This window comes from Aulonocara stuartgranti (genome assembly GCF_965226115.1).
Source record: "Aulonocara stuartgranti genome assembly, chromosome: 20".
Classification (NCBI taxonomy): Eukaryota; Metazoa; Chordata; class Actinopteri; order Cichliformes; family Cichlidae; genus Aulonocara; species Aulonocara stuartgranti.
The window spans coordinates 10,518,077-10,535,000 of NC_138956.1; the positions used below are offsets into that span (position 1 = coordinate 10,518,077).

The 16,924-nt window shown below is 40.1% G+C and overlaps 1 protein-coding gene across 1 annotated transcript; it reads left to right on the forward strand.

Annotated features, from left to right (window-relative positions):
• Nucleotides 1–381: 381 nt before the first annotated feature.
• Nucleotides 382–16,204, forward strand: ano11 (anoctamin 11; the record flags this gene model as incomplete). The annotated part of the gene is made up of 23 exons (XM_082517834.1): nt 382–513; nt 971–1,097; nt 1,196–1,389; nt 1,502–1,609; nt 1,918–2,054; nt 2,127–2,184; nt 2,269–2,379; nt 2,459–2,624; nt 3,479–3,569; nt 5,038–5,134; nt 5,218–5,361; nt 5,663–5,800; nt 6,891–6,989; nt 7,782–7,884; nt 9,730–9,841; nt 9,945–9,999; nt 10,085–10,182; nt 11,802–11,938; nt 12,091–12,296; nt 12,383–12,519; nt 12,806–12,896; nt 13,305–13,488; nt 15,047–16,204. The coding sequence occupies 23 exons, from the start codon at nt 382–384 to the stop codon at nt 15,076–15,078; spliced, it is 2,757 nt and encodes a 918-aa protein (XP_082373960.1). The 3' UTR covers nt 15,079–16,204.
• Nucleotides 16,205–16,924: the final 720 nt, after the last annotated feature.

Below are 16,924 nucleotides of genomic sequence, written 5' to 3' on the forward strand. Positions count from 1 at the left end.
GACTGCCACTCACTAACTGTTACATTATTTATGAGGTGAAAACGTGCATTTCCCTGCTGAGATGCAGCACAGCACTGTGCGCGGTGTTGCCTGCGTGCTAGATCCATTACGGTATCCACGGCTCTTGCAGTGGAGCAGAGGAGCCTGATGGATGCAGAGATAAAAAGCAGAACGAGGACAAGGGAAGCGTAGATTGCTACAAATGCAGACTTCAGCAGCAGCTTGTTTTTCACTATAGCAAAGACCAGTATCCAGATTTTTTAAGGCTTTTTTTGCATCTCTTACCTTCAGCCTGGCTGAAGTTATCTTTGAATTCCTTCAGTACAGATTTCATGTGAAGGCATAGTGTTTGTTTCAAGTCACAGGAGCTTTTTTTTTATCATGTTGAGGAAGAGCTCAGAGCGGCTGAAGGGAGACAGAGAGGTCCTCCTGGATCTGGATACTAGGGCTGAAGCACAAAGCACAGAGAGCTATGGGAGCCTGCAGAATGGGAGCTTTATCCCCCCACGATATGTAAGCTCTGCTTTACTTATTTCCTACAATACTGCAGTGTGATATCTCTTCAGCTCACATAAATCTATAAAATCACATCACTTTGACACAGCAGTTATTCATTATCCTGTTCCCTTTTGGCCTCACTGATTTCTCAGAGATGTGGCAGTGAGTCTTGAGGGGTTTTACCCTTCATGTAACATAAACATGAACACAAGGTACTGTAAGGACACTGATAATGGGTAATGGTGAGGCATGACTTTACTGCACTGAAAGATTGTTTTCGGCTCATCTTTCTGGTCTTATTACTGCAAAGTGGAGGCATGTACTAGCACAAGAATTAAACCTCTCCTCAAAGCCAATTAAACATTCATACACCGAGCGAAAAGGTTCAAATGCAGAAAAGTGAGCAGAGTTTTCGTCAGCAGCTGTCTCTTTACAGAGTTTCATGATATATTAATGGTGGCTCAACTGTCAGCTTGCAGCTGCAGCTGCTGATGGAGATATGGATGGCGATGATCCCATTTATATGCAGTCTCCTACAAGAAGTAAGCAACCAGTGCCACAGTTGGGGAATTACTTCAGAGACGGGAGAACTAAGATTGGTAGGCTGCTCGCTTTGCATGAGGTTTCATCAGCACAGTGGTAGGTAGACAAAGTCATTCGTTCATTTAACCTTTCACTCCTCTGGTCTGGGGTGCAGACTTCGTGCTGGTGTGGGAGATTCGTTCACGGAGGAAGCGGCGAGGGAAAGGGACAAATATGGCTACCAGTGAGGAGAGGGAAGCCGTTCCCGCTGAGGAGAGCAGCAGGTCTGAACGAAGGAAAGCACAACTGGCTCAGTGGAGAGAGAAGTTTGTTCAGAACCTGGAGAGTGTTGGCTTGGTCATGGAAAAGGTGTTGTTGACAAGATTAAAGATTATTTATCTTATTATTAAATTATTAAATCTGTTCATTATTTTTCCTGACTTGTTGATTAACGTCTTCTTTGTTGCCTCTTTACTTGTAGGAGGAAACTGCAAATGAAAAGAAGACCATACACTTTCTCAAAATTAGCGCCCCCTGGGATGTGTTGGTGTGTTATGCTGAGGAGCTTTGCCTTAGAGCTCCACTGCAAGTAAGTACAGCTATTTATTTCTAGGTAGGTTCAATTTAAAGTTATTTGTTACGTGACGTTAAACCCAGTTGATAATAATACTAATTTGGGGAATAAACAAGGACAACTTAATATGAAAGAGCACACTGATGTTTACCAGATAAAGTCTTTACTCTCTCACTTTTCTCTTTAATCATGCGAACATTTTCTGATTATCTCTTAAGACAATGAAAACCTGTCGTAACATTTCACTCAGAACCAAAAACGTGCATCTTATGCTGTTCTACAGTAATAGAAGGAGGTCACCTGTATCTGTGTTTGTGTCCCAGGCACAGCAGCATCTAGACCTCAACACATCTGCTCGGGTACTGAGTAAACTATGCATACCTAACGTAATGACGGAGTCTGTGCCTAACAGGCCTCTGGACTATTACACATGTGCCTTTCGCAAGTCAAAGATGAGCAGGTGGGTTAACTTCTGCAAACAGTTGGATCAGATCACTGCTGCGTGTTTTGCTGAATGTACGCTTTTCTTCAGATTCCTTGGCTGGGAAGATCACGATACATATTTCACAAATACGCAGAGGCACCGTGTTGTAAGTAACACAAGTGTGACAATAGTAGTATACTGAATGTATCGGATGTATATTTGAACTAACAGACTGAGAGTTTTATTTCAGGTCTATGAGATTCTTGCCAGGACAGCATATGGGAAAAGGAAGAAGGCTGAAGTCGGAGTGGACAGACTGTTAAATGAAGGGGCGTACACAGCAGCGTTCCCGCTGCATGAGGTGAGTTATTTTTAGCTGTTCTGTACACTGAAATGTGTCGTTTTCTCTTTCTCATTAGCAGCATGTTTTTTCTCTTTAGGGGCCCTTTCAGCTTCCAAAGCACGAGGTCCGACCTGACGAGCTGAACCAGAGGCAGGTTCTCTACTACTACTGGGCCCGCTGGTGCAAATGGTACAAGTATCAACCACTGGACCATATCAGGGAGTACTTTGGAGAGAAGATTGCACTCTACTTTGCCTGGCTGGGTAAATATATATTCTTATTTCTGTTGTTCAAAAAATTTGGCTCATTTTTTACAGATAAAAAGCCCACTCCTTCCTGAATCCAGGAGGATTACTGAATCCAGACCAGAAGGTATCACAATAACTAGTAATGTTAATTAAATATTTAGATTTTGTCATTATTGCTAAAATGAAAACATTATAAATATCTGTGCAACTGTTAAGGCTTTCTCCCTGTCGACAAGTAATTTGAGTTTAATTAACTGCTCAACATAAGCGTTCTATTGATATCTCAGTAATTTTATTACCTTGAAGCACAAACTAAAGCAGTTTTTGCAGATTATTTGGTTGAAATCAATTTAAATTTAGTAGCTAACTATAATTTTATTACAATTCTGGTCATTTGATTTGAGTCTGATGGGGGCCAAAGATTTCTCTATTTAAAAAAAACCCCGCTGTTCATTTTAATAAATGAGAAATACATGGAGTCTGTATTACACGCCAGAATCATTTAAAATGATTAGAAATGGATCAAAACTAATACAGGACAATAAGCAGAGTGCTCACATAAATAAACATACTGTATGATACAGCAATCTAAGCTACAGCCTCCTGGCACTGACTCTACAGTGAATTGCATCTATTACTTTTTTCTTCCTTTCTTTTTTCACAAAAAGGTACAAGTGGAAACTCCTTTTTTTAGCAGTGAAATTCTTTTATGAATCTCTGTTAAGAGGAGAGTGTAGTATATGCAAAGGGGCTATACCTGAGCTTGAAACCATTATTGTCAGGATGAAAGTCATCACTGCAGCTGAAATTGAACATCCGTCTTGCATCAGCTGAGAGCTGCAGTCTAATGGAGCTTTTTGTCTCTGCAGGTTTCTACACAGCCTGGCTGCTGCCGGCAGCAGTGGTCGGGACTCTGGTCTTTGTGTCTGGAGTGATGTCCATGGGTACCAACACACCAGCGTGAGTCTGCATCATGTATACATAGCATGTGTTTTATTGTGTAACACAAAATAATTTTAAATGAAATGTCGCATTACAGACATGGCTAGTCACGTGTGACTGCACTCACTTAGATAAGGTATTGTGGCATAGTTGTTGAAGTTTTACACACAGGGGTCAGTTTAAGCAGGCAGTTCAAACACAAGTGAAGCAACCACCGTTTTAATAGACACAAAAACTTGGATCTTGTCTTTAATAATGTATAACATAAAAATCAAACAAATAGGAAACCCTCACACAAAGTTAGTTGCAACTAGTTGCAAACAGTTGCCAAATGTGAAAAAATCCAATGCAGTCATCAATGCCCGATCCCTCAATGGAGTTTCAGATGGTAACCAGACATTATGTTTAATTAAACATTAAACATACTTATGCACTGACATATATCACTATTGATAGTGATTCAGCTGAATTTAATGCACACCCACATGGCTCATAATAAAAATAAACGGGACTAATCATTGTCAGCCAGCTGCTGGCTGCAGTGGCTTCTTAGAGTCTTATTGTTTCAGTGAAGCTGCTGAAATTGGTGCCGTTGTGCCTGTTCAGAAACGTATAGCAAAAACCTTACTGATGTCCAACATAAGAGCCAAAGTTCAGTGCTGTACTTAATGTACACACATGAGATTAGCATTGATTTCTCCTTAGAAAGAAAGCAAATAAGTGTGTTATAGCTTTTGTTTTAAGGGCTGCCACAGTTTCCTGGAAATTAAACTCCACTTACAGACTCTCTCAAACAAGCACAACTTTAGATTCAAATATTTCAAAGCAGAGCGCACTCTGCATAAAGACTCGCTTCACAGCTAGATCATCTACATGTGGGATGTCTGTGCCAGTTTGTCATATATTATTTATTAAGAGTTGGCTCTCCTTTCTGGTTTTTCTTCTCAGTGTAAGTGTAGCCTAGATTGTGTACAGTAATATTGCCGCTGTAACTACTGTTTACCTTTTTCTGGCTTCATTTCTTAGGGATAAGTCGATATCCTAGGAAAGAGAGTCTGTGGCAGCAAGAAAAAGCAGCCATCTCTAATGGACAATTAGTGCAGAATAATCCTCCTATTAAAAAAAAAAAGAGGAGGAAATAGATCTCGCTGTCAGTCCAGGCTTTATTTGTAGCTGATCCCATGTGCAGTCAGGGTTTCAGTAACTCACTCTATAACTGTAATAAAGGAAAGAGCAGTAGCTTTGTTTCCCGGCAGGAGGTTAGGAGAATGCTTTCCACACCGCTCATCTGTTCCCTGGAAGCAGTACGTAATAGGTATATGTGCAGCCTTTACATCCATTAGAGTTAATTCTCCCAATCCCTTAGCTCCCACACTGATCATTATTGGGCCTCACAGTTATGTGAGGCCAAATACGTGTTGCTTTAAAACCTGTAATTAGTGTTATCTCAGGTGTAACTAATCTGTGTCAGTGTGTCTGTCAACAGGGAGGAAATCTGTAACAGTGGAGCTAGCTATACCATGTGTCCACTCTGCAAAACATGTAAGGCCTGGAACATGTCTGAGATCTGCACCTTGACGAAGGTACCAAGCTTTTCGTGGTGAACAAATCGCTGACTCTGCGAAAAAAGACTTGAACCTAATGGTTGTACCTTTCTCTGTTGCAGCTGGGATACTTATTTGACCATCCAGGTACAGTGTTTTTCAGTGTGTTCATGTCATTCTGGGCTGTAACCTTTCTGGAGTACTGGAAGAGAAAAATGGCCACTCTGGCACATCACTGGGACTGTATGGACTTCCATGAAGAGGAGGTATTGGTTGCTTTCAGTATGAGTGTGATCATACTGGTCTTATTCGGTTTAGAGCTCTTAGGTCTGTCATGATTATAGATCCAGTAATACAGTAATGGGCATCATGACTGTTTGCACTTGTTTGCACAGGGATTCTATTTTTTTAATATTTGATTTTAACCTTTATACACGGAAGTTTCAGTTTTGTACAGAGTAAACAAGGTAAACAACAGAGCAAAGACTAAAGTTAGAGACCAATCTGTGAACCAGACAAAGCCGGTGAAGAGTGTGTCCAGTGATGATGGTCACTGTTTTCTTTAAGGAGCGTCCTCGGCCGGAGTTTGCAGCCATGGCCCCTACTATGGAGCAAAATCCAGTGACTGGGGTCAAAGAGCCATACTTTCCTGAAAAAACCAGGCTGTCTCGCATGTTCACTGGCTCCATGGTTATCATAATGATGGTGAGGCCATTTAAAATATTTTACATACTGTACTGCTGTTTTGTTGTTTTTGCACTTCAGTAAAAGAAATACTCGAGGTGCATTTTAACACTATGCATTATGTTTAGTTAGGTTCTTAAACGGTTTGATTACCACTATTATTGTCACACTGTAAAATGTCGTTCTAATACAGCAGATCCAGATCCGCTCCCGAACAACAGACTTTCTCTTTTTCTCATCATTAATCTCATTGCACGTGGTTTCAGTAAGGAGTCTCGGTTTCTCTTGAGCTTTTCCTTTTGTGATTGTGTTGAGAAATAGAGGTGGGGTTAACACCTTTGTGCCATTCCAGTAAATCCTGCATTGTTAACTGAACCCTTTTTTAATAATGAATCCAGGTCACATGCCTACAGGGCCAGATATGATCCCATCATCTCATCCACGCACTTTATGCTGTGTCCAAGATTCACTTCTTTGTAGATGCAGATCTGAGGATCATTTTTCACACACCCTTGTTTTGATGATGGGATTAGAGATGGAAATGTTTTAAAATTCTAATTCTCTTCCCTGTTCAGTAGAAGGATTTTGCTGGAAACATACTGATGTTATGATAGTTGTGAATTTTGATATAAGGAATGAAAATGTCTGCAAGTTAATTTCCCGAAACTGAAAGGAATAGAATCCACTATTAGACAAAGAAAAGAAATGAATATCATGGAAAAAATTATTCAGCTGTTACTAAATTTTATGGGAATAATACCTGATCCAAGCTCTTGTTGGAAGCTCTTGCTTGCTTGCCAATCTTTAGAAAAATCCTACTACTAAATGCTACTGACTTAGAAAAGCATATGCATGTCTAGCACATTCAATTAAAGCCGTCTTTTAAAAACTTTGTTTGTGCTCTGAAAGATGTCAGTCAGGATGTAAGAGATATGGATCAGTTTTATGATGAGCATCATGAGAGCCGCAATGAGGATGCTGGACTCTTGACTTCTTGGTCTTATATTATGCTGCATGGTGTTGATGATGACAGCAGACCTTTGTGTGCCTCTGGCTGTGTGCAGCATATTATGTCGCAGCTACAGGTGTGCTTTTCCCCCTCTTCTCTCAGCTGTGTGTGGTGATGATCTTCCTGGTGACGGTGGTCGTGTGCCGTGGTATCATCAGTGTGGTGATATTTCATTCTGGGAGCCCTGTGCTGCGGACAGAGGTACATTACAGCTGTTTCATGCTTTGCACAAAGAAATGCTACAAACACATTGGAGCTTTTTTCCAAAAAGAAAACTGTTAATAAGAAGAGAATGCAATTATTAAATTATTAAAAATGATCACAATCACATTTTAATATAACATTTTCGTTTTTTGGGCATCACAGTGGTGCAGTGGTGGTGGAATCCACTGGCCATTTGGGGACTTTCTGTATGGAGGCCCCAGACTCATACATCCCCACACTGTGTGGGTTCTCTCTGGGTGCTCTGGCTTTATCCCACAGTCCAAAGACATGCATGTTAGGTTAACTGGTGAATATAAAATTGGCCATAGGTGTGAAAGTGAGTGTGAATGGTTGTCTGTTTCTCTGTTTAAGCCCTATGGTTGACTGGCTCCCTTTCCAGGGAGTAGCCCCACCCTTTGTCCTGTGACAGATGTGATAGGCTCCAGTCAACAATCATGACCGTTCAGTCTTGGTTTTCTTCTTTGTCCACTGTGTACAGAAATTTATGCTGACACTTTTTATCATATTATGTAACACATATGATCTGCAGTAAAATTCTCATATTTACATTATACCAAGAAACAGCTCAGTGTTACTAACTTTACACATTTTTTTGCCATTCTCTCAACTTTTACTGCCAGTTCACATGGTCAAAAACGATCAACATTTGAGTTGTGTTGTGTTGGTACTGTTTTTAATTAAATATATTTGTACATGTTTAAATGATTTTGCAAATCACTGCATTTTATTTATCATACAAACATTCATGCATTTAATTTCCTCCCCCAGGCAGGGACCATAGCCAACATCTCCAGCAGTATTGTAAACCTGGGGCTCATACTGCTGATGGGCCAGGTCTACACTGCATTAGCTGAGCAGCTCACTAAATGGGGTAAGAATCAATGCTGCTCTCACACACCTCAAACCTCTGTGGTGTATATTGTTATCAGCTTTGTACTTGATTGCCACTAACTAAAAGCTCAGACTTCTCCAGAGCAGGTGAATCTCTTCAGTTGGATCCTTATGGTTATTGTTTCTGTCAAAGTAGCTGCATCATGTTGCAGAATTATGGGACTGTAAAGTACAGATACAGAGGGCATAAAAAGTCTACACACAAAAAAATATTTTTAAAAACCCTAAAAACAATGTGGTTGGACACGTCTGCACGCCTTCTTATAATTAGGGGTAAGATTAATCACATGTGAATTCATATTAAACATTAGTCATCAGTTAAAGTGACTCATTAAAATCAAATGAAGTTCAGCTGTTTTTGTAGGATTTTCCTGATGTGTACCTTGTGGCATCTTCCAACAAAATTTGTGATCTGCAAATAACTTACAAACACATCAAACTGATCTCATTGCTGAAAATAGATGAAAAAACCCCATTACTGCCAGAACTGAGGGAAAGACAAGAAGATAACTGGCCAGGGAGATTTACAGCAACATTAAATGAGCTGCAGGAATTTCTGGCAAGAACTGGTTGTGTACTACATGTGACAACAATCTCAAGTTAAACACACACATGATATACATACATCAGAGCGTCCACAAGCATGTAGGTTTTGTGTCATGATCTGATAAGGCCAAAGTTGAAGGTTTTAGGAGTGATTCCTTGAGATATGTTTGACACAAAAACAGTTCACATCACCAGAGAAAAACTGTACCTGCAATGAAGCATGGTAGTGATAACATCGTGCTTTGGGGCTGTTTTTCTTCATCTGGAACTACAGTAGGGCTTTAGTCAAGCTGGGAGGATTTATGAACAGTACTAAAATAGCAATCATTTTTCACAAAAAACCTCTTTAGGCATCTGCTAGAAAACTGAAGATCAAGAGGATTTGGACCTTGTAGCACAACAGCAGCAACCAGCTGCATATATCCAGATCATCAAAATAACTGATTCACCAAAAAATGAGCCAGCCTGAGTACAGATTCAGATCCTGCTGAAAAACTGTGGAGTGACCTGAAGAGGACTGTGCTCAAAAGATGGCGCCATAATCTGAAAAACTTGGAGTGTTTTTACAGAGAAGAGAAGGGCAAATAATGAAGACGTGCCATGCTAACAACTAACCAAAAAGACTGACTACTGTAATAAAATGCAAAGGTGCTTCAACAAAGTTGTTAGTTTAACCCTTTAACTCACAGTGTACCATATTTGATACATGACTTTTCATGAGTTCTTGAGATGTTCACATGATCAGTGTGCAAAAACTCTGCTTAATTGTTTAGGCAAAAAATAAGAACAAATAAATAATAATTTTCTGACAATTATTTCATGGGTCAGGCTTTAAATAGCTAAGGATGTGCATATTTATGCAACCAGATTGTTGTAAAAATTTTAGTGTACATGTTTAACCCCTCCAAAAAGATTGTAACTGTTAATCTTGATGTTTAAACAGTTCAGCCACTGTTTAAAATGGATATCGGCAGGATTGTTGATGATGTATCCAGCAGAGTATTTGTAGAATCATCTCATTTCAGTCAAGAAAGTATGATAGACAATCATATTCGCTGCTGATTCTTGATTCTTGTAAAAAAACAGACAAATCAAAAAACACCCCAAATTAATGTAAAAAAAATAGTTTACACTGTGGTTTCCCTTTTTTCTTAGTTTTGACTACCTGTAAACCAGTTATCTATATAAAAATCACTTTGAAGTCATTTAAACTAAGTGAAATCAAAGGCAACATTGTCTCGATGTCTTTAACACTGTGTTTTTGTGCGATGTGTTGCAGAGATGCACAGAACACAAACCCAGTATGACAACGCTTTCATCTTCAAGGTGTTCATCTTCCAGTTTGTCAACTTCTACTCGTCTCCCTTTTATGTGGCTTTCTTTAAAGGAAGGTGAGACACACGAGTCACAACAGACACACAGGATAATCATGAAAAGATGAAGACACTGAGACAAAGAAAGTATTTAAGGTGCCACTGATCTCTCTGTGATTAGGTTTGTGGGTTACCCTACCAACTACGGGACCTTGTTCGGGATGAGAAATGAAGACGTGAGTGATTTAGAGAGCCTGTAACGTACCAGCATGTGAAAATGATGCCCCCATAGTGTCATGTCTGTGTGTCTTTGCGTTACAGTGTGGTGCCGGGGGTTGCCTCATTGAATTGGCTCAACAACTTTTCATCATAATGGTGGGAAAACAGCTCATCAACAACGTTCAGGAGTTCATCTTACCGTACGTTGCTACACTTTTAGCTTTTATGGGTTTTTTTATGTATATGTTTTATGTTTTTATAGAAAAATGTTCTGTTGTCAATCTCCAGCATATTTAAACATCCTTTATTCTTCCTTTTATTTACATCCTTTATTATTTATTTAAAAGCTTTCGTGGTTTACCAGGACATCTTACTTTTTAGAGAAAAAATTTCAGGAGTAAATTTTTTCTGCAATAAAATAATAATTAAACAAATTAGATTCAAACACATGAGCAATAAGTACAGTGACTGTCAAATACAACTGAAAAGATTAAAGCAGAGTTAGGATAAAAGCTAAAACTGGTACAGATGTGGGAGATGCATAAAAGTAGCTGTGCTGTGTCATATTGTTCCACAGTTCCAGCTGTTTAGTGCAGTAAATCTCATCCATGTGCCTCTGCACCATCAGCTGTGTGTGACTGTTTAAGACTTACTGCAGACAGTAAGTGTAAAATAAGGGCAGCAGAGGAGCAGTTCAGTAAATACGCTTAAAACCTCTGGCAAAATTATGTAATCATCACTCTTGAGGATCCAGCTCTTTTACTTTGTAGCACATAAACAAATCACAGATATGATGACAGAAATTATTGCTATACATGAAAAATAAATGGGCAGAAACAGGAGCCAACATTTGTTACAGAACTGTCAGAAACAGGCTGAATGAAATGAGATTTACATGCAGAGAAGCCAAACACAAGCCAGCGCTTACAGTGGGCCAAAGAGGGGCAGTCATGGACTGTGTTAACTGATGTTAGTGATGAATCAGAAATGTGGAGTGGCCAAGGGGATGATGCTGGAAATTTGGTCTTGTGCTGCTGCAGTGAAACGGACAAAGATGACTGCATGAAGAAAACAAGCACATTTCCCCACTCAGTGGTGGGGCGGCATGTGTTGTAAAAGATGAGAGGGGATTGCAGTCATTACATCAGCAACAAATGCTTCCAGTGATAGAAAATAGGTTTGGTTAACTAATTCCAACTGAAAGTCTATGGTGGTTATTGGGGAACAATGATTGCTGTTCAGCTACAAAAAATTTGTCCTGTGTCATATCTGTGATGTAATGAACATCCTCTAAATGTGCTGTTTCTGTCATTTTTGCCATTGCATGTTACAATGCATACTAACATAAATCCTTATCCTGATTCCATCAAATGATCAGGTGACCCTGGAGTTATGCTCCAATAGGCCCAGGCTGCTGGGGCGTTCCCTTCCCTCTTCACTCACTTCTTTTCACTCTCTGCATGGTTTTGCACCACGTGTCTATTTAGTCATTAGCCGTTATTAAACTCTGGCACTTTCTCCCATAGTTATCTCCTTTCTCCTGTTTCTGCTGTCTTCTCCCATGCCATCACCCCCAAGTGGTCGCGGCAGATGGCTGCTCTTCCCTGAGCCTGGTTCTGCTGGAAGTGTCTTCCTGTCAAAAGGGAGTTTTTCCTTCCCTCTGTTGCCAAATGTTTGCTCACAGGGGTTGTCTGTTGTTGGGGTTTCTTTCGAATAGTTTTTTGGTTTTAACCTTAGAGTATAAAGCACCTTGAGGCGAATGTGTGCCTTTATAAATAAAACTGAATTAAACCGAAAATGTCTTTTTCTTCCCTAACAGTAAAGTGAAGGCCTGGCGCCAGAAGAGAACTCTGGCAAAAGTGCTGGGTGGCAAGGCATCCCATGAGCCTCGGCGCTGGGAAGAGGATTACCAGCTGGTTGAGTGTGAGGGCCTGTTCGAAGAGTACCTGGAGATGGGTGAGTATCCATATCTGATTTAGAGACTTTAATATCACTGCATTCAACCGGATCGCCAGTTCAGTCCAACTAAAAATTCACACATAGATAATATCCATTTTGATGAAAAAATGCAAAGATTAATTATCTAATTTTAATTTCATGTGCTGCAGTGCTCCAGTTTGGGTTCATTACTATCTTTGTGGCGGCGTTCCCCCTCGCTCCGCTCTTCGCCCTCCTTAACAACTGGGTGGAGATTCGTTTGGATGCACACAAGTTTGTGTGCGAGTACCGCCGGCCGGTGGCTGAACGTGCACAAAACATCGGAGTGTGGTTTAACATACTGGAAGCTTTGTCACACCTGTCTGTCATTGCCAATGTGAGTTCATGTCTAATACATTATTGTCAGACTACATAGCAATATGAGGAAAAAAAGAACATTTATTATCTTTTATTCTTTTTCAGGCTTTCCTAATAGCGTTCACTTCAGATTTTTTACCTCGCCTGCTGTATCAGTACAAATTTGACAATGATCTCAACGGATACGTCAACTTCACCCTGGCTTACGCCCCACTCAACTACACAGAGTACCCTATGTGCAGGTATGCTGCTTTGATCTTTCTTTTTATGCTCCTTTTTATTCCTTCATCTTATGTGTCAAGTTCAACTTCTCATATATGGTTACTTTGGTGTTGCTAAGCAACATTTAAGTTTCTTAACATTTAAGTTAAGTGTGTTCATGTCATAGCCTTGGCCAACAATGGGTGATATTACTGAATATTAAGACTGTTCTTTTCATGTGCTGCTGCTGTATATTATACACACCAAGTATTACAAATATTTCTTGTTGTAACTTTGTAACAAATTATGTTTGTTGGGGTTTTTCAGATACAAAGCATTCAGAGACAACAATGGAAACTACACACTGTTTTACTGGGAGCTCCTGGCAGTCAGACTTGGCTTTATTATTGCATTTGAAGTATGACGGAAGCTTCCTAGCATCTCTATTTACTTCATTTTGCCTGTTTTAGTGGTTTTACCTTTGTTTAGTATTGCCTTTTCACTGACACCTCTATGCCAGTTCTGCTTGTTTGGACAAATTCTAATGATTTAGTCCTCTTTTACCGTTTTGTTTCCATCTGCATCACTTTTTATTCTCTCTCTATATACCTCCTCTCTGCCATTTCCTCACAGTTATTTGTTAATGCTCACCTGAGAGAGAAGAAATTATTCACCAGTTGTACAAATTATGTGGAAAATAAAACTACAAGTACTGTTTTTCCATTTTCATGCTTGAAGATCAGCTGTCTGTTTGCTTAAAATTAATGACAATTTGTGATGTGGAGATTGTTCACACTGTTCTTGCTGTTGTTTTTACTGTCACCAGCACGTGGTGTTCTTCGTGCTGCGAGCCATTGACTGGATTGTACCCGATGTTCCCGAGTCCCTGGAGCTGAAGATGAAGAGGGAGCGCTACCTGGCTAAGCAAGCTCTGGCTGAAAACCAGGAGGCCCTGTTGGTGAGTCGAGCCCGAGCGGCCGCCGCTGCCACTCCAGGCACCTCCAGCCCAGGTCAGTAAGAACATGGGACGCACACACACAAGGTCATGCAGCACACACTTCTCCATATAAAGTAAATCTAGTTAACAATGACCAGGTAAATATGTTCATATTAAACTCACTTAAATCATCTTTTGGATACAAATTTGTGTGTCTGAGAGCAGAAAAAAAATAAAAACAAGTCTTTTCTATTAGAAGTTTCTAATAAAATGTTACCGTGCTTCCTTGTCAGCTGCATGATAAACAAATCCTCTGCAGTGTGTTTCCACGTAGGTGATCCATGCAGTGTCAAACCTGTCACTGTCTCTGACACAGCTGATTCACACTAATAAAATCCACAATTGAAAGGCTTTTAAGAGCTCACCCACCCACCTGCAAAGCACCTGCGGCTATACTGGCTGTCATAAACTCGCTGCGTACAGCATGATCATTAGAGGTAATCTATGTGGGATCAGTGCCAAATATTTCGCTTGATTGCATCGCCAGACTTTGTGACCTGATGTGTGTTGGCACGGGTTATTTCATCCATCAGCACTTCTGTTCAGGTTGGACTTTAAATAAAATGAAAAATCATTATGTTCAGCAAAACGAAGCAGCTTAACACGTCACATGTCAAATTTCATATTCTGCCCACGGGGATTGAGCGATGATCGTCGGGTATAGACTGTCATAGTGTGTATATTCATCCTCACCTGTATGTGTGTGTGTCCCCTTTGTTCTGGCCCACGCTGTTGTCATGTGTCTCATGTAGTGAATGTTGCTGGATGAGGACAGGTAAGTACAGCACAGGTAAGTGAATGGCATTCCTAAAAAGGATGTCATGATTTCAGTTCAGAAATATTGGTATTAATTTATATTTTTAAGCCGATCCAGTGATCATTTAAAGTCTGATTTTCTTTTGTTGTTTAATCAAAAGTTATAATGTGGTACATGTAAGTCAGCAAAACATCTGTAAGACGTCAGTGGGCCCAGAGTTGCTCGCTGTTATGGTGATTATTCATCTCCATATCACATTAGTTAGTCTCTGTTTAGAAGCTGCTTATTTTATTTGCTGATCCAAGTTAATAGCTAGCTCTTTCCTCAACATTACTAACTAATACTAATTACTAATACTACTACTCCCTGTGGTTTCATTGCATTTGGGATGCACAGGTTTTGGATTGGAGTCTGAAAACTTGAATACAGCAGGTGGCATTGTGGGATTTTTATGTCCTCTAACTCCCCTAAAGTCACATTTTGTTTAGTTTAATTTAGAACTTAGTTAGATCAACACTGTGTGAATTTAATGTGCATATTTGCTCTTCGAAGATAAAAAGCAACCATTTTATTAGATGTGAGGCCTACAGGACATACAGACTAAGGACTTTGGCATCTGAAATTATTTATTACATTTCATTGTGTAACCAGTTTATTTAGTGTTGTAGTTACCTGATGTGATCGCTGCAGCAAAAGTATCTGTGTCAGCCTTTTCCTCCTCTGTACCTCTTATTGTAGTCAGTCTAACACAATTAACTCTTTTTCTTGCCTTTCTGCTTCTTTCCCGTTACTTCTGCCATTGCCTCCTCTGAAGGAAGTGACACGTCCCTTGGAAACATGAGTTAGGATTCCTCTGTGGAAAAGAAGCAGTGGGACTGAACGCTGGTGGAATATGAGACTTTCCTTTGTATCTCGGATAAGTGAAATTTTCCCAAGAAAGTGGAATACTGTCTTGGGATTGGTTTTCATATCACTAATACATATTCATCTGCACAGATACATGGTAAGCAGGTGTGCTTCGGCCTGCCCACCTTCTTCATATGGACATTTCTCCAACATATTTGGGATTTTTTTCAATCTCATGGTTATTGCAACATTATCAGAGTCTGATGTTACTGGAGCAAAGGGCATGAATTTATAAAGCATAAATCTATGTATTGCTAAATAATTAAGCAACGTATGTGGGGAAAATTAGTATGTTGATTGGCTTCCACTAGCTGCAGCATGCACTGTTAATGCTACCTGACGCCACGCAGGTGTGGGACTTACTTGCAGTACTGTGTGTGTATCCCACGCAGCCTCAGATTGACTTCAAAGTCTGACAACATGAACTATTTAAATGATGCCAAATGTTGTATTGACAGAGCATAGTTTGAAATTGCATAAATTCCAATTTGCAGTGTTTTTCTTGGAGTTACTGTTGGGATACCCAGAGGACCTGAAATGTAATGAAGTTGGATTACACCTTGACTCTGCAAAAGCTCATCCTGAATATTTTGGGGGGGCTTTATAAAACTCCTCTGAAGGGACAGAAGGCTTCAAACAAAGGAATGCACAGGATCAGTAGTGCCACTCATGGAAAGAAAACAGACTTTTATGTGTGAGCTCGGCAGACTGCCTCTTTAATGTGTATTGTTATTATCTTTATGATGAATGCTGACTTGAGGTCAAAGTTCACCTTTCTTGGACAAACTGTTACAACAAGATCAACAGAGTCAACAGTGCTTTGGGGTTTTTTGCTCCTCATTTTCACAAAGCTGGCATTGTTCACTGACTGTATTATCATCACATAGTTTATGCTGCGTTTTCACTCAGCACCAAGCATGAAAGTCTTTTCTACGTGAATGTCCTGCACAGTATGGCTGTACAGTACTGTAAACAGGAGTGAAACAGCACCTGAGCAGAGGCCATATTTTACATATGAGCTTTTTTGTCATTTTTGATCAAATAAATCTAGTTTGACGAACGCAAACACCTCCTCGATGTGGGATTCACAGCCTCAGAGATGCTGTACTTGCTGGAACTTTAATCCTTCCACACCATCTGTCTTCTCCACTTTCTTCTTCTCTTCATTTTGCCCTCCTTCTTAAAACATCACCTTCCCCCCAAAAAGATGAAAAGTCTCTGATTTATTGGGAGTCAGAAACAGACAGGTGTTTCATTAATGATTTCCCTCTTCCTCTCCCTCCTCCCCACACAAAAACTCCACCAATGGCCGTGGCCTTGGGCAACTCCTGACTTTTACTTCATCTCATCTCCTCTTCCACCTCAGTCTCTTTTTTTTCATGTTATTTCATTCCTGAAGTCACTTTTTTTGTAATGAATACTATCTTCTTCCTCCTCTTCTCTCTCTTGGCCACATTCATCCTTTAGATTGTTGTGATTGCTCTGCGTTCCTCTGCCATGGCCTGCAGGAAGAGTGAGTTAGTACATGTCAGCGAGCACAGGTATGCGCTGCGGACACCGGCTGGCTCATTTACCGGCTGCTGGAGTGAAGTGAGGGAATGTTTGCATGCAAGCAAGACATGGCAACGAGGCATATGATGAGGACTCAGCTGAATATTTTTTTTTAAAAGCCCTCGAAACTTGCCTGATAGTCAATGCATTAGCATTTCAGTTGCAAATGCACATACTGAGAAATACAGCTGCATTTCAGGGTTCAGTCAGTGTTACGTGTTGCCTGATATATATG